This window comes from Rhinoraja longicauda, chromosome 38 (genome assembly GCF_053455715.1).
Source record: "Rhinoraja longicauda isolate Sanriku21f chromosome 38, sRhiLon1.1, whole genome shotgun sequence".
Classification (NCBI taxonomy): domain Eukaryota; kingdom Metazoa; phylum Chordata; class Chondrichthyes; order Rajiformes; family Arhynchobatidae; genus Rhinoraja; species Rhinoraja longicauda.
Window position 1 is genome coordinate 14,546,771 of NC_135990.1, and position 18,602 is coordinate 14,565,372.

Below are 18,602 nucleotides of genomic sequence, written 5' to 3' on the forward strand. Positions count from 1 at the left end.
GAGATTGAGAAACTGAAGATTATCAATCCTCTGTATATAAATATATCTTGTACCAGTCCTAAATGGGTGGCACAAGAGACCAGGCAGTTAACTATGCTTCATGACCTCAGGTGCAGTCTGTGTAAAGTTTTCACATTCTCTATGTAATCACGAGGCTTCCACAGCTCCTATTTCCCCCCCATATTCCCAACACGTGCTGGTGTGTTAAGAGGCTACTGAGGATTACCACTTCATCAACATTACAGTCTGGTTTGGGAACAGCTCTGCCCAGGACAGGAAGGCCCTGCAGAGAGTAGTGCGTTCGGCTGAGCGCACCATGGGAACTACACTCGCCCCCCTGCAGGACCTATACATCAGGAGGTGCAGATCGAGAGCAAGCAAGATTATGAGGGACCCCTACCACCCCAGCAACGGACTGTTCAAGCTGCTACGGTCAGGCAAACGCCTCCGCTGTCACGCTGTGAAAACGGAGAGGGTGAGACGGAGTTTCTTCCCACAGGCCATCAGGACTGTTAACTATTATAACTCCAGGGATTAATTTTTCTTTTCTGTATTAATTTAAATTTATATACTGTAATTGTAAAAAAAAAATGCACAATCTGCAGGCATTGACACTTTCATTTCACTGCACATCGTGTAAGTGCATGTGACAAATAAACTTGACTTGACTTGAGAGGATTAAAGAGGGATTATGACAGGATTCACACAGCACACACATATGCCAGAGTTTAATTTAGTTTGGAGATATAGCATGGAAACAGGTCCAACAAGTTCACAGTGACCGTCGATCACCTGCTCACACTAGTTCTATGTTCTCCCACTTTCCCATCCACTCCCTGCACACTAAGGGCAATTTTACAGTGGCCAATAAACCTGCACATCTTTAGGATGTGGGAGGAAACCAGAGCCCTTGGAGGAATCCCACTCGGTCACAAACTCCACACAGATACAGTGGCACCCAAACCTGGAGTCTGGTGCTGTAAGGCAGCAGCTTTACCAGCTGTGCTGCTCAAGATCCTCCAGTCAAAGAACATTTACTCTCATCACAACATTTTTTATTCCAAAATTCACTTAGTGAATGTTTGCACTTCCCCAAAGAATACATTCTACAATAATATTGCACACTCCACCAACACTGGAAATAGGTTCATATTATGAGCTCACTGTTCATTCATCGACTGTCATAGAGTAACAGCATTAGAGTTACACACAGACATCTGGATTTACCGTTTTGATGCCAGTGATAACAGACTCCGGCAAAGGGGCCGTGTTCCCCACGCAGGTGGCACAGCCATAGCCAATGACTTCAAACCTGTTTCAAAAAGATAGATAACTTTAGTTTAGTTTAGAGATACAGCGTGGAAACAGGCCCTCAGCCCACCGAGTCCATGCACACTAACACTATACTACACACTCGGGACAATTTACAATGTTACCAAGCCAATTAACCTACAAACCTGTACATCTAAGTGCGGGAAGAAACTGGAGCACCCAGAGAAAACCCACACAGGTTACGGGGAGAACGTACAAACTCCATACAGACAGCACCCATAGTCAGGATTGAACCCGGGTCTCTGGCGCTGTGAGGCAGCAACTCTGGCACTGTAAGGCGCTGCCCAAAGAATAAGTACAATTTTTTCCTTTAGCTATATTACATTTACCAATGAAAAAAAGGACAAACTATAGATGCTGGAAAAACTAAGAATAAACATAAAATGCTGGAAATACTCAGCATGTCAGGCTGCATCTGTGGGAAGAGAGTTAATATTTCAGGTTGAGGAGGTTAACAAAGGATTGTTGTCTTGTAACTCTGACTGTTTCTCTTCCCACAGTCGTGGCCTGACCTGCTGAGTTTGTACGTTGCTTTTACCAGTGTCGGGTCATGGCTGATCAGTACTTAAATTCAGATCATTGCCGCTGTATAAGATGCAGTGGCAGAACACCACAGGAGATCCTTTTTCCCCTGTGACTGTCAAACTGTATAACTCCTTCCCCTTCTGTTGTGGGGTAGACTTACTCACTCCCCTTTCACCCCCCCCAATCTTTGCACATCCCCAATCCTGAACTTCCCACTCGTCATTTTAATTTCATGCTGTTGTTGTTGTTGTGTTTTATGACTATTGGCAGACCAATTTCCCTCCTGGGATAAATATTCTATCATATAGGACTTTGGTTCGGTTGCATTTGGAATATTGCGTGCAGTCCTGGTCTCCCCATTACAGGAAAAATGTGGAGGGTTTGGAGAGGGTGCTAGAGGAGGTTTACCAGAATCCAGCCTGGTTTGGAGGGTTTCAGCTACAGGGAGAGGTTGCATAGACCTGGATTGTTTCTCCGGAATGTCAGAAGTTGAGACTTGATTGAAGTATATAAAATTATGAGGGGTATAGATAGGGTAGACAGTTAGAACCTTTTTCTAGGGTGGATATGTCCAACACTAGAGGGCATAGCTAATGGTATGGGGGGGGGGGGGGGGGGGGGAGTTTAATGGAGTTACCCGAGGCAGGTTTTTTTGCTACACAAAATAGTGGGGGCCTGGAACACATTGCCAGGGGTGATGATAGTAGTGTTTAAGAGGCCTTTATATAGGCACATGCAAGTGCAAGGATATAGATCATGAACATGATGAGATCTGTTTAACTTGCCGATGATACAAAGCTAGGTGGCAGTGTGAACTGTGAGGAAGATGCTATGAGGTTGCAGGGTGACTTGGACAGGTTGTGTGAGTGGGCGGATGCATGGCAGATGCAGTTTAATGTAGATAAGTGTGAGGTTATCCACTTTGGTGGTAAGAATAGGAAGGCAGATTATTATTTGAATGGTGTCAAGTTAGGAAAAGGGGACGTACAACGTGATCTGGGTGTCTTAGTGCATCAGTCACTGAAAGGAAGCATGCAGGTACAGCAGGCAGTGAAGAAAGCCAATGGAATGTTGGCCTTCACAACAAGAGGAGTTGAGTATAGGAGCAAAGAGGTCCTTCTGCAGTTGTACAGGGCCCTAGTGAGACCGCACCTGGAGTACTGTGTGCAGTTTTGGTCTCCAAATTTGAGGAAGGATATTCTTGCTATTGAGGGCGTACAGCGTAGGTTTACTAGGTTAATTCCCGGAATGGCGGGACTGTCATATGTTGAAAGACTGGAGCGACTAGGTTTGTATACACTGGAATTTAGAAGGATGAGAGGGGATCTTATCGAAACGTATAAGATTATTAAGGGGTTGGACATGTTAGAGGCAGGAAACATGTTCCCAATGTTGGGGGAGTCCCGAACCAGAGGCCACAATTTAAGAATATGGGGTAGGCCATAGAGAACAGAGATGCGGAAAAACTTTTTTAGTCAGAGAGTTGTGAACCTGTGGAATTCTCTGCCTCAGAGGGCAGTGGAGGCCAATTCTCTGAATACATTCAAGAGAGAGCTAGATAGAGCTCTTAAGGATAGCGGAGTCAGGGGGTATGGGGAGAAAGCAGGAACGGGGTACTGATTGAGAATGATCAGCCATGATCACATTGAATGGCGGTGCTGGCTCGAAGGGCCGAATGGTCTACTCCTGCACCTATTGTCTATTGTCTATGTTCAGCACAAACATTGTGGGCCGAAGGGCCTGTTTCTGTGCTGTACTGTTCTGTTCTACATTTCATTTACCAGGTCAGAGGGAGGCTTACACTTGTTGATTGGACCTGCGTGCTTCAGCATCTTAATAGAAGGACATGTACCTTTATCTTGTGTATTAATATAATGTTGTGGCGGGGCTCTGTACGTTACAGCTCAGAATTAGACTAGACGCCTTGTAGGAAGGTTTTATTTGCACAGCAAACGAACAGCACACACCCAAAGCAGTCTCACTCCTCACACACTCCTTGTGACCTTGTCCTCTTATCACCAAAACCAGAACCCTCGTAATCTCCGTGCCGAGGGTTCGATCGGGGAGTTGTCAAACACTCATGTGGCGCCACACTGTAAATCTAACATCCCCAGTGAGAATAACAGAAGTTAACAAGTTGAAGCCTACTTGAAGTTTGCAAGTTATATAGTAACTCATAAGCGGTGACACCTTAAGCCAACTCATCACACGCAAGCTAGAAACATCCTCTATTTGCATCGTTATCGAAGGTGGTGTCAGGTCTCACTCCCTGCAAACTAGTGAGTGGTTTAACTGAAAGAGGCGCCTGGAGTAACCAGCAGGGCACAAAGAAGCACATCTCTGAAACGTCTCCCATTCCTTCTCTCGAGATGCTGCCTGTCCCGCTGAGTTACTCCAGCTTTTTGTGTCCATCTACAAATTAACAGAAGCAGTTCACTCTACCTTAGCAATTATACTGGAGCCACCTTAAGGTTATTAGTGAGTAGACCAGTGACACGAGAGCACCTACCCAAGGCTGTGGAGATAAGGCAGCACACCGCTGGCATTCATGTAATAGGTCACCATCCCACTGCCAGGCGACAAGCTGGTTTTAATGTACGGTTTTACAGATAGGCCCGCTTCAATGGCCTTTTTAGCCAGCAAACCTGGAGGAAATATTCAAACATTCGTTAGAACCCTTTATAAAAACAGGCAAATTAATGCATGAGCAAACCTCCAAAGACGTATAACAGGGAAGCTAGAACTCTCTTCACAAGCTCAGAATTCAGTCAATTGGGCTAGACACAAGTGGACAGAGTGGTGTCCTTGCCTGTCTTTGTCGGTCAGGGTTATTGAGTCGGGGTTATGTCCACACCCGGGAGATACTAGAGAGGAACTACGCGCTGCCCACGGGTGGCCTGGGGGATTTCCAGGACCGTTGGGCACTGCAGGGGGTGGGATGCATCCTTAATAAGGATGGTGATATAGTTGTATAATACTATACTTGGTATTGAAGAATATTTGTTTGACTTGTATTATGGTTGTGGGTTTTCTTTTGATCTATTTCGTACTGTATATATTATTGTAAATAATTGAAAACATTATTTTTGGTTAATAAAGGGTTATTGAGTGGGGACTTCACAGTACAAGCTGTACTCAACATCGGTACGGCCACATTCACAGTGCTGTGTACAGTTCTGGTTGTCCTACTTTACGAAGGATGTCATTAAACTGGAAAAGGCGCAAAAAAGATTTATAACCATTTGACTGGATTAGAAGGTTTGAGCCTGGATAAGGTGGTGCCTTACTTCCTGGAGTAACCTTACAAAATCAGATGTTTACAAAATCACAAGGGAGAAGATGAAATGAATAATCACAGTTGATTTTCCTCGGAAAGGGAAGTCTAAAACTAGAGGGCACAGGTTTAAGGCTGGAGGGGAAAGCTTTAAAAGGGACCACAGGCAGTCTTTTCCACACAGAGGCTGGCTGGTCAGTTTAGTTTAGTATATTGTCACGTGTACCAAGGTAAAGTAAAAAGCTCTTGTTGCTTGCTTTCAAATCAGCAGAAAGATAATATATGATTACAATCGAGCCATTAGTGTATTGATACATGATAAGGGAATAATGTTCAGTGCAAGGTGAAGCCAGCAAAGTCCGATTAAGGATAGTCCGAGGATCACCAATGAGGTAGATAGTAGTTCAGCACTGCTCTTCGGTTGTGGCAGGATGATTCAGTTGCCTGATAACAGCTGGGAAGAAACTGTCCCTGAATCTGGAGGTGTGTGTTTTCACACATATACCTTTTGCCTGATGGGAGAGGGGAGGAGAGGGAGTGGCCAGAGTATATGGAACGATCTGACAGAGGAAGAGGTAAAAGCAGGTACAATTACAACATTTCAAAGACACTTAGACAGGCACATGGTCAGGAATGGGTTGAAGGGACATGGACCGGGCATAGTCAGCTGGGACTAGCACAGCCAGGCAGCTTGGTCAGCATGGATGGGTTGTGCTGAATGACTCTTGGCACCTTGAATTGTGCAGTCACAGAATAGAAGAGCCTTGCAGCCAGCTAAACTGCACCTCTTTTATTTTGAAGTGCAATTCAATGAGTTCCATTCCTTTGTAATTTCCTTTCTGTAATTTTTGTGTACACACAATTTTAAAGGTTCCTATTGAGTCCTTGAACAGAACACAAATAGGTGGCACGTTCCAAGTACTAACCACTTGCTGCATTAATGAGATTCTCACATCACCTCTGATCCTTTCACCAGCCACTAAATCTGTGGTCCTCTGATCAGCAATCCCTCAGCTGGTGGAAATAAGTCAAGAATGGTTCCATTCAGTTGCTAGCCAGTAATTAAAATTACAGGAAAACTTCCCATAGACTGGAAATGCAAGTAGTTATGCCTCCAGGATGTCAAGTCTGTTGATTTGAGTTCTCAAGACTATAATGCTCAGGGCCCACAGAAATTGTATTTTATCGGACTGGTTAGCACACAACAAATGCTTTTCACTGTACCTCGGTACACGTGACAATAAACTAAACTCACTCTGGAATTTGTATCTATGTGAGGGATGGAGTCGGGGGTGGAGTGGGTACAAAACCAATTGGTCTACCTGACCAGACCTCAGAAACATCTGCCACGGTCGTGATTTTGCCCATTTCCCAATTTTTCTCTTCTCTGCCCGAGCTAAACTTTCTCTGCCAACTTCAGAAAAACATCCCTGTTAGACCTGCAAGTTCCAGGCTGTTGCTTTTCCCAATGGATGGAGGGCAATTAGTCCAACACATTTTATGTGGCATCTTACCATCAGGTGACCCAAGCTCAGACTGAGGTGCTCAAGGTAAATGGGTACATGGAACAAGCTGCCAGAGGAAGTAGTTGAGGCAGGTGCTATAACAGCATTTAAAAGCCATTTGGAAAGGTACACGGACAGGAAAGGTTTAGAGGGATATAGGCCAAACGCAGACAAATGGAGATGGAGCATCTTGGTTGACATAGAAACATAGAAAATAGGTGCAGGAGTAGGCCATTCGGCCCTTCGAGCCTGCACCGCCATTCAATATGATCATGGCTGATCATCCAACTCAGTATCCCGTACCTGCCTTCTCTCCATACCCCCTGATCCCTTTAGCCACAAGGGTCACATCTAACTCCCTCTTAAATATAGCCAATGAACTGGCCTCAGCTACCTTCTGTGGCAGAGAATTCCACAGATTCACCACTCTCTGTGTGAAAAAAAACGTTCTCATCTCGGTCCTAAAAGACTTCTCCCTTATCCTTAAACTGTGACCCCTTGTTCTGGACTTCCCCAACATCGGGAACAATCTTCCTGCATCTAGCCTGTCCAACCCCTTAAGAATTTTGTAAGTTTCTATCAGATCCCCCTTCAATCTTCTAAATTCCAGCGAGTACAAGCCGAGTCTATCCAGTCTTTCTTCATATGAAAGTCCTGCCATCCCAGGAATCAATCTGGTGAACCTTCTCTGTACTCCCTCTATGGCAAGAATGTATTTCCTCAGATTAGGAGACCAAAACGGTTTGGATCTGTTTGGACAAAGGTGCTGTTTCTCTGCTGCATGATTATGGCACTGAATCCATAAGACAGTGATATTCGAAATGAAAAATAATAATTTTATGCTGAACTGGTCTAACCGTAAACACTTTACCTGCTGCGAGCATGACGGATGGGTTACAATTATTGGTACAGCTTATTACAGCAGCAATGACGACAGAACCGTGGGCTAGGTTGTAATCTTTTCCCTCAAACTCAATGGCAACGACCTCTTTCTGCTTTTCTGGAAGAACCTGAAAGCCTTTAAAGCCAACCTGCAAATAAAACAAAATTTAGAATGCAGTTAGGAAGCCAACCAGGGGTAAAAGGGGCTGGACCAAGTTCCAATATAGTCGCCCCAAGCAAACTTCACGGATGATAGACACAAAAAGCTGGAATAACCTAGCTGGTCAGGCAGAATCTCTGGAGAAAAAGAACAGGTGACGTTTCGGGTCGAGACCCTTCTTAATGATTTTGTTGCAAAATGTTTATTCTCCAACCACTGCTGGTTCAGTCCGAGAATGAAGGGGGACCCAGCAGGGAGCCACTTGCTGCCACATGTGGTGGCTTGCCTGGTTCGCCACTGTGAGCAGAAGATAGGACTGTTCAGTGAACCTTCTACAACATTGTCGGCGCCAGACAGGTGGTGGCACTTGTGTACTGCCTAGGTGAGGTCTGCTGTAAGATTTTACCGAGTTGAATGCAGAACAAAGCGTTTCACGGTACCTAGGTACTTGTGCCAATGAAGTATCATTGAATCAGCCACCCCCAAAGCTTGCCGATCCACAACTGGCTGTGTGGCTCAACAGTCAGGGGCCAAACTAACAATTAGTTGGTTTCAATACCAGCCAAAAGTGGGGAGGGGAGGAGGAACGGGACAATGCTGAGCAAAATCCCGTTGTTACCAGATACCATGCCTGACCCGAGGCAAGGGATAGCACTCCAGAGCAGCCAGAATGGAGAACAGGGAACCCTGCATACACTGATGATGGAGCTGGAACTGTCCAAGTCAATGGGATTCAGTTGCTTTTACTACAAATGTGATAAATTGCCGAGGAAGAGCATTCACAGTACGAGTCTCCAGCACTGTCCCGGTGCGATTAGCATCCAGATTAGAAAGTCCATCATTCAATTGATATGTAAAGCTAAAAAACAAAAAACTACCTGGGCTGTGAATCCCCGAACTCACCAGGTACTGCTGTCAATGTCAGAGTGACAATCTCATAACCACAAAAGTAGCAATTACTCAATAAATAATCATTTTTAAGGAGGAGATTGATATATTCATGATTCTAAGGGTGTCAGGGGTTATGGTGAGAAGGCAGGAGGATGGGGTTGAGAGGGAAAGATAGATCAGCCATGATTGAATCGCAGAGTAGACTTGATGGGCCAAATGGCCTAATTGCATTCCTAGAAATTATGAACTTATTTAGAGGAAAAACATTTCAGTCACAGGAGAATTTGGATTGAGTTCAGAGCTACGACATCTTTGTGCTACCAACCTCAACGACCGTTTATCAATATACGCAGAGTTTAAAATAATTCCAACAGGACATACCTTTCCACTCAAGCTGTTCTGGAAATCTTTCTTCATATTGGTGACCACAACTCTGTCTTGTGGTCGTTTTGGACCGCTCACGTACGGGGCAATAGCTGACAGATTTAGTTCTATAACCTGAGGAACAGTCACAGGATGTTAGCAGACACTGCACAACCTTAGAATAAATTAAGCAAGCAAGAGTAAAATAAATGTGTAGGCAAATCAGCACTTTACACCCTTCTAGACTACAGCAATATCTTCAGGCGAAGAAGAAGTTGTTTCTCAAGTTGTTTCTTACTTTAGGGTTATTTGGTCCATTGGGGTTAAAGAATAGCTTCTTGTTTTGGTTTTTGATTTTGTTTTATTATTGTCATTGAGACATAATTTTTAAAAATCTTGTAATGTGTAATGTAGTGCAAAGAATTAAACAAATAGGTACGTAAAATCCAAGTTGAACTTTATTACAAAGGGGTTTACTGAGACTATACCAAGTTTGTCTCCTCACCAAAAGGAAGGATGCTTGATTGAACGCCGAGAGAGGGGGGGGGGGAACAGATTTTTTTTTTCCCCAGGTGTTTGGGGGTGCGGGGGAAACGAGTATGTAGTTGCAAACCTTAAATTGACAAAGATGATAGCAATCAAGAAAGCTGGTGATAGGCTGGGGCAGTAGGACTTTTGTTGAAACAAATCCATGATATTTGTGAATGAAGGAGCAATGCCTCAGCAGCAAGTAGTCCTGGGGCACCCAGTCTCAATTACACTTTAGTAGAAACAAGGAACTGCAGATGCTGGCTTATACCAAACAGATAGACACAAAGTGCTGGAGTAACACAGCAGCTTAGGCAGCATCTCTGAAAAAATAAACGACAGGTGACATTTTGGGCCAGGACACTTCTTCAGACTGACGAAAGCTCCCGACCCAAAACGTCACCATTCCTTTTCTTCAAGGTTGCTGCCTGACCCGATGCGTTACTCCAGCACTGTGTGTCTATATTTCAATTACACATTGCAGGTAAAAGAACAAGAGGCATTAGTGAGACATAACGTTGCAGAAATGGGTGGGGAGGGTGCGGGATGATTGTGGCAGTATTGGGAGCCAGTATGATCCCAATTGGCTGAATGGCCTCCAATATCACAATAACCTAGTATATAGTAGATCAAAATATATTTGCAGCAGCATTCTATTCCCTTCTCTCTTTTATATTAAACCCTTTACATTGCATAGTCTTGCTCAATGAGTCAAAATCAATCACCTCTGAATACTCTGGGTCATCTGAAGGATTCTGATAGTCTCTAAAAAGTTTCACAGCTTTTAAATACTTTTCCACAGATTCAAGCTTCTTCTCAGCATAACCTGTTAAATGAAAAAATTGTTTAAATAAATTGTTAAAGGAAAAAGAAATAAAAGTTATGTGCTCTGAATAATTCCACCAGTTCTCCAGCTTTTCCAGACCTGTTTGTTTTAAGTGCCTTAAGGTGACATCATCGACTGGGAAGAAGCTCACGGTAGCACCATATTCAGGAGACATGTTTGCGATTGTCGTTCTGTCCGCCACAGACAACTGGGACACCCCTGGGCCAAAAAACTCCACAAACTTGCCCGAAACTCCAACCTGGCGAAGTTGCTGCAGGAAACAAATTGGAGAAAATGAATCCACTACTCTCCTGGTTTGTAAGCTGGCAAAAGTTACCAGAGATTGTTTTCAAAGTTTCACCCTACCTTGGTTATACTTAAAACAACATCAATCGATGTAGCCAAAGAGTTTGTGGTCCCCACCAGCTTACAGCCGACGACCTCGGGCAAGGTCAGTGTGACCGGTTGACCCAACATAACCGCCTCACTTTCTATCCCGCCAACCCCTGGAAAACAAATCAATACGTTCCTCAAGCAACCACGAGTAGGACAATGCGAGTAGTTTAGTTCAGCTTAGAGATACAGCGCGGAAACAGGCCATTCGGCCCAACGAGTCCATGCCGACCAGCGATCCCCGCGCATTAACACTATCCTGGGGACAATTAACAAATTCACCAAGCCAATTAGCCCACAAACCTGTACATCTTCGAAGTGTGGGAGGAAACCGGAGCAGTTTTGGTCTCCAAATTTGAGGAAGGATATTCTTGCTATTGAGGGCGTGCAGCGTAGGTTTACTAGGTTAATTCCCGGAATGGCGGGACTGTCATATGTTGAAAGACTGGAGCGACTAGGCTTGTATACACTGGAATTTAGAAGGATGAGAGGGGATCTTATCGAAACATATAAGATTATTAAGGGGTTGGACACATTAGAGGCAGGAAACATGTTCCCAATGTTGGGGGAGTCCAGAACCGGGGCCACAGTTTAAGAATAAGGGGTAGGCCATTTAGAACGGAGATGAGGAAAACCGTTTTCAGTCAGAGAGTTGTGAATCTGTGGAATTCTCTGCCTCAGAAGGCAGTGGAGGCCAATTCTCTGGATGCATTCAAGAGAGAGCTAGATAGAGCTCTTAAGGATAGCGGAGTCAGGGGGTATGGGGAGAAGGCAGGAACGGGGTACTGATTGAGAATGATCAGCCATGATCACATTGAATGGCGGTGCTGGCTCGAAGGACCGAATGGCCTCCTCCTGCACCCATTGTCTATTGTCACCCGGAGAAAACCTACGCAGGTCACAGGGAAAACGTAGAAACCTCAGACAGCACCCCCAGTCAGGATTGAACCTGGGTCTCTGGCGCTGTGAGGCGACAACTCCACCGCTGTGCCACCGTGCCACTCTCTTTTATGGTATTTATGGTAGTTCAAGAAAATCTTAAGTCTGAAGAAGGGTGCCGACCTGAAACGTCACCTATTCATGCTCCCCAGGAGTGCTGCAAGACCCAATGAGTTAGTCCAGCTCGTTGTGTCTTCTTTTGTAAAACACTATCTGCAGTTCCTTGTGTCTCCCTTATATAGAGCACTTTGCCTGCATCTGCCTGTATGCATCTTCAGTAGATACAGTCGAGTCAAATCTATCCAACATGCCACCTAATGTAAGGAGTCCATTTTTCTCCCAATCATTAAATATCACATTGCATGAGCCGTAAGATATCATATCATATCATATCATATATATACAGCCGGAAACAGGCCTTTTCGGCCCACCAAGTCCGTGCCGCCCAGTGATCCCCGCACATTAACACTATCCTACACCCACTAGGGACAATTTTTACATTTACCCAGCCAATTAACCTACATACCTGTACGTCTTTGGAGTGTGGGAGGAAACCGAAGATCTCGGAGAAAACCCACGCAGGTCACGGGGAGAACGTACAAACTCCTTACATTGCAGCACCCGTAGTCAGGATCGAACCTGAGTCGACGGCGCTGCATTCGCTGTAAAGCAGCAACTCTACCGCTGCGCTACCGTGCCGCGTACACCACACACACGCACACACGCCCTTTCCTTTAAATCTCTTAGAACGAACATTGGAATCAAACAATTATTGGTGACTGCTCCCATCTTAGACAACGAATACTTGAAAAATTCATTCAGATTTGTTCCATAATGCAGGGAATTGAGGGATCACATACAGGCAGGGTGATTAGTTTAACCTGGCATTATGTTCAGCACAGACATTATGGGCTGAAGGGTCTTACCCTTCGTTGAACGATATGTTCGAATGCAGGCTAATCTCCAAATCTACAACCTATACATCAAGCAAGTTAGGTAAAGAGGAAGTAGTATTTTAAAAATACACTTTCTTCTGAATTTTTCTAAGACTCATTTTAAACTAGTGACCAATTAAGGCTGATGAAAGAAGAAGTAAAATAACGTTAGCATCCAAAGATGGGAGTCTAAAGAAGGGTCACCTATCCACGTTCTCCAGAGATGCTGCCTGACCCACAGAGATACTCCAGCACTTTGTGCCATTTTACGGGATTCTACTACTGTATTGGGCTGGTTCTGCTCCTTACAAACCATGTTTCATGCAAGATCATGAGTGTTACAATAAAAAAGTTCTGAAAACAAGGTTAAAAAAGAACTGTACAACAGGTAGAGATCAGAACGATTAATTAGGGGAATCACCCATTAAAGCAGAATGCACATTGAGTTTCAAATAAATGTTATCAAAACACTGTAAATTACTAACATGTTCAGTTTTTTATTCTCGTTATCACTTCAGATGAATGTTTGCTTTTAGCTTCATGATTTAAGTGATTAAAAGCAATCGAGGTGCAAAGGATGAGTGAAGTCCACTCACTACTCACCCCATCCAAGGATCCCCAGGCCATTCACCATTGTTGTGTGGGAGTCAGTTCCCACCACACTGTCCGGATAGCAAACCCCTCCGAGGTCAAATACCATGCGGGACAGGTATTCAAGGTTGACCTGGTGGACTATCCCACTCCCCGGCGGTACCACAGTAACATTTGGAAAGACTTGGGAAGCCCACTGAATCAAAAAAGACCATGGGAAAGGGGGAAAAAAAAAAGACGTTTAAAATTAAAACTATAGAAACCATCCCTTCGTTTAACATAACAACTTTCTTGCCATTTCTGTCATTCATCTGAATGCTCTAGTACCATTCTTAGTCACCTGTGTGACCAAAAATATGGCATACATCTCTTCTAATTCTGAAAGCATTACAGGTATATTGTATATATGACTTATATATGTCGAAGTTTATCAAGTGAAATTTTTATATGTTATGCTGACAATGTTTGTTTAGAGTCAGAGGTGAAATATGACTGCGTTACCTCACACAGAAGCATTTTTTTCATAACTCAGTTTCATCTTACAAACTCTGAATTTTATACAGCTAGAACGTTCATATCTTTAGCAGACATGCATTATAGTTTTGTAGGTAGGAAAATAGCAATGAATAAGATTAATCTCTTATAAGGATTTTTTAATGTATTACTTTATGTGATGACGTCTGGTCATGTGCGAGACATTTTGGTTCACTTTCCAAAGAATGGCCCTCTAGGCTTTTTGCTTTTTCACTGTTCATACCTCAGTTCTGAAAATATTCTAAAACTTCTTAACTTGATGTTCCACACCCAATGTTGCTGTGATCCAAGAGCTGAGCGGATGTTAGTGCAACACGGTGAATGTTTGCAGTTTAGAGATGCTTTAGAGATGCAGCATGGAAACGGGCCCTTTGGCGCACTGAGTCCACATCGATCATCACCCGTTCACACTACCATTCACACTAGTTCTATGTCATCTCACTTTCACATCCACTCCCCACACTGAGGCAACTCTTACAGAACAGTCACTAAGTGTGGAGGCAGGAACCTGTGGTTCTCGAGTTGTGTTCGTCCCCATGAGGATGCGTTTGTGGCTCCCTTGTCACTAACCCCGTACTCCACAACCCAGCACCTGTTGTTGGGTGCAGGTCTGTCACTGGATGACACTGAGCACTGGGGGCTCAGGAGTGTTACCACATAACACTGACGTACTTTACTCAGGGGTCGATATGGGGGGCGGTTGGTCTGCTGCTATAGTGGGGCAGACTTACGCACAAAGGAATTTATAATTGAAACGATGCACAAAAGCTGCAAGATGTTCAATATAGAGGCTCACCTTAAGAAACTGTAGCCGTTCTTTATTTCTGTTGAATTCCATTTCTTGGCCCTTTAATAATGCTTCTGGTCTAAAGAAAACAAATAATAGCAATTCACAAAATATATTGTAATTAAAATGGTAGTTAAATAAACTGCAATAATGATATGGAACAAATATTAACTGGACACAAACTAAATACATTTATTTGCATTTGGTCGCAGGTTGGAATGTGGGAACAGGAGAGTTTATCCTGTGATTGCTCCTATATTCAGAGAGATTGTTACTGATCTGTAATCTCACATCATACACCCATCTTTGCCCCATGTTTCCTAAAACCTCTAATCAACTGAAATGTATCAGACCTGGTAACCAACCTAGCTTCCACAGCTGATTATGGACCAGTGTGCTGCACTCTATCACTTCTAGTTCCACATCTAAAACTGATGGTTCTAAATATTTCTCAAGCCAAGCCTCACAGTTTTGGATTCCCAACTAAAGCGAATGGTTTTTCTTCCCCCACCATATTATTTTACTCCGTTACGACGGGGCGGCACTGTGGTGCAGCGGAAGAGCTGCTGCCTTAGAGCACCAGAGGCCGGGTTCAATCCTGAGTATGGGTGCTGTCTGAACGGAGTTTGTATGTTCTGCCTGTGACCGCGTGGATTTCTCCGGGCACTCTAGTTTCCTCCCACACTCCAAAGATGTACAGGTTTGCAGGTTAATTGGCTTCAGTAAAATTGTAAATTGTCCCTAGTGTGTAGGATAGTGTTAGTATACGGGGTGATTGCTGGTCGGCGTGGACTTGATGGGCTGAGTTAGATATAGCTCTTAGGGTTAACGGAATCCAGGGATATGGGAAGAAAGCAGGAACGGGGTACTGATTTTGGATGATCAGCCATGATCATATTGAATGGCGGTGTTGGCTCGAAGGGCCGAATGGCCTACTCCTGCACCTATTTTCTACATTTCTATGTTCCCTTGCTGTATCTCTAAAGTCCAAAGTCTAAATACCTCAAACCATATTGCCCTTTCATTTCCTAAATTGTAGGGAATACAATCCAAAACTGAATAAAATTAGCCATGATTTAATCTCAAACTTGGTATCATTCTAGTAAAGAGAATCTGAGGAAGGGAATGTCGTCCGTCCATTCCCTCCCACATGCTGCCTGACCCAGAGGTCCTCCAGCACAGTGTTTTGATCATTCTAGTAAATGTCTGCTGGTCTCCTCCAAGGCAAACACATTATTCCTTTATGTAGTATCTAGATCAGCACAAAGTACACCAGATGTGGTCTAAGCGGTGCACACAGAACAATTTCCCACGCCTTGTTTTCTCGCCCTCTAGAGCCCAAGGCCAGTATTTCATCATCAATTTTGTATTTTGTGGGTACGACAGGCATCAAGAGATGGGCACAAACCATCCCTCCCACTTACTTTCTTTCAAACAAGGCAAAGGAGGTACTGAAACGCTATTAAACAATAATGTAGGCTTCAAAGCCAGTATTAGTTTCGTTTATTTTAGGGACACAGCATGGAATAAATCCTACGGCCCACTGAGTCCACACCGACCATGTGTTGCACTAGTTCTATAATTTCCCACTACCTCATCCACTCCCTACACTTTGGAGCAAGGTTTACAGAGGCCAATTAACCTACAAACACGCATGTCTTTGGGATGTAGGAGGTGGTTAGAGCACTCGGAGGAAACCCACGTGGTCATGGGAGACGTGCAAGCTCCACACGGACAGCACACAAGGTCAGGATCGAAGCAGGGTTCTCTGGCGTCACGAGGCAGCAGGTCTACCAGCTGCGGCACTGTGCCGCCCCGACTAACTTCCAACAATGTTGAAAAAACTGAAACAGAAGGAAACGCCGTACTCAGCCACAGGTTGCAGGTGGAAAGGGCAGAGCAAGGGAGTGCTCTCTATTTCTGCGCCGCGAGATCCCAGGGACATGGACCCTGCCTCCCTGTGGCATGAACTGAAGCAGCCGCGGAAGCTTCGACACGGTGACATCTTTGACTGCAGCTTGGCGTTGGAGGTTTTAGCTGCCGTCCCAGAACCATCACCTCCGCCAGGGTTCGGGGCATTTTGTATGGCACTGTGGAAAGAAAGCCACATACAATTATCCATTATGATAAAATAGTATAACGTATAACCACACTAATAATGAGCAACGTTTTCTTTTTGATAATCCAAATTAAACAGGGAGAGCAGAATTCTTTTAAATTTAGCTCCATAATTTAATTTACAAAGCTTATAAATGTACATATTGCTGGATTAGATTAACAGACTGCAACACAGAGGTTTCCCAACTCTTGTGTTGATGCTGCCTATACCAACACAGCTGTATTGGTGACAGATACATTTGTAGGGTCATGGGGAAAGAACAGGTATTGATTAGACTGTTTATTCAAGGGAGCCAGTACAAAGAAGGCCAACTGGAAGGTGTTGGATGATATTGTGAATTAACCAAGAATTGTGCATTCTATTTTCTGAACAAAAAAACCCATGTCAGTACATTGTTGAAACATTGCTGTCCATGCAGAGCATCAGTTAATCTCTTCACTACAAACGGAGTAAGGAAGAGTGGGTGAAGGTCTGGGATGGGATGATCCAAAAGGCTTTGAGACACAAGGAACTGCAGATGCTGGAATCCTGCGCAAAACAAAGTGCTGGAGGAACTCAGCAGGTCAGGCAGCGTTTGTGGAGGGAAGAGACTGGCGATGCTGAGCTGGACCTTTCCTCAGACTGATGTCCGAAATCTGAAGAAGGGTCCCTGTCCAAAATGTTGCTTGTCCTTTCCCTCCATAGATGCTGCCTGACTTGCTGAGTTCCTCCAGCACTTTGTGCTTTGATCCAGAAACTTTCCTTGGTTCAATTTATTGTCCAACATTGTCAGTATGAAAAGCTGCACAGCTGCAGAACTGAATCAGACAGCATAGGTGACCATAAGGACATCATGCCCACAATGGTTTGTAATTAGTTCCATTCCAACGCTGATGCTTCCAGATAATTGCTTCTTGTTAAGAAGCCAACCAATTCTCTTAAAAAGTTTACTGCTGCTACCACTGTTTAAAGCAGAGCTGTTCAAATAACTCACTGCGTTAGGTAAACACTCATCTTGTGACTGAATCTACATTAACCAAAATTAATTGTGCACGTTGTTTTAATATAGCCACTATTTTAATATTAGTCTCCCTCACACATTTACCTTCACAATTCATTTCTGTTTTGGTTTGCGCTGTACAAAATATATACACAGGCACTCCCCGACTTACGCAATAGGTGACTTATGTAAACTCGCACTTGCGTAAATAATTCTGTACTCAGTCCCTAGTGAAATCAAGGGAGTTTGCAATTTCCACAACACCGTACAATCACTCAAGTTTACATCGGAAACAAGCCAGCCATGGCAGCGGCACTTAACAAGAAGGCCGCGCGCTGCAGAAAGTGTCTCGGACACAGCCAGACTGAGAACAGTTACTACTCTCCGCGACTTATTTCGGGCAGGGGATGGGGATGCCGATTCCAATTTGCGTTTAATCCGACTTACATAAGGGTTCATGGAACATGACTCTTATGCAAGTCTGGGAATGTCTGCACACTGGTAAAATAACTGGTATAGCAATGTAAAATTGCTGGCATGGCAATGAGTCGTGCTCATTATTAGTTTGCTTGCCTTTTGCTGTAGTCAATCTGTAGTGAATGGTCAACAATCAGGTCAGTTGGACAGACAGGGCCGACGTTGGTAGGGTCTCCGCCAAGCTTCTTCACTGCTTCTCTCATGGCAGCAAAGTCCACCACTGCAGGAATGCCCCTGAAACAAACCAGAGCAACAACCTGAATCAACAAACACCTCCTGCTCTTTTAAGGAACAAATCATCTATTTCATGTGATGTCTTGACCAATATTCACCACTCAATGAGCTACAAGCAAATACCTATTCATTGTTGCTTTACCACTTGTGGAAGCTTTTCATTGTACATCAGTACACGTGACAATAAATTAAACTGAGCTGAATGTATTCAAGAGAGAGTTAGATAAAGCTCTTAGGGCTAACGGAATCAAGGGATATGGGGAAAAAGCAGGAATAGGAGACTGATTCTGGATGATCAGCCATGATCATATTGAATGGTGGTGCTGGC

The 18,602-nt window shown here is 44.1% G+C and overlaps 1 protein-coding gene across 1 annotated transcript in view; it reads right to left on the minus strand.

Annotated features, from left to right (window-relative positions):
• The window catches only part of ireb2 (iron-responsive element binding protein 2), a 73,707-nt gene that overhangs the window by 19,322 nt on the left and 35,783 nt on the right, over positions 1 to 18,602 (minus strand). Inside the window, exons 4-14 of the mRNA XM_078430017.1 lie at positions 18,137 to 18,274; positions 16,334 to 16,555; positions 14,475 to 14,544; positions 13,157 to 13,340; positions 10,653 to 10,792; positions 10,386 to 10,557; positions 10,186 to 10,286; positions 8,951 to 9,067; positions 7,508 to 7,667; positions 4,367 to 4,502; positions 1,228 to 1,312 (exon numbers count right to left, since the gene is read on the minus strand). Of these exons, the coding sequence (XP_078286143.1) occupies positions 1,228 to 1,312; positions 4,367 to 4,502; positions 7,508 to 7,667; positions 8,951 to 9,067; positions 10,186 to 10,286; positions 10,386 to 10,557; positions 10,653 to 10,792; positions 13,157 to 13,340; positions 14,475 to 14,544; positions 16,334 to 16,555; positions 18,137 to 18,274 (1,525 nt within the window). The remainder of the gene's footprint in view (positions 1 to 1,227; positions 1,313 to 4,366; positions 4,503 to 7,507; positions 7,668 to 8,950; positions 9,068 to 10,185; positions 10,287 to 10,385; positions 10,558 to 10,652; positions 10,793 to 13,156; positions 13,341 to 14,474; positions 14,545 to 16,333; positions 16,556 to 18,136; positions 18,275 to 18,602) is intronic.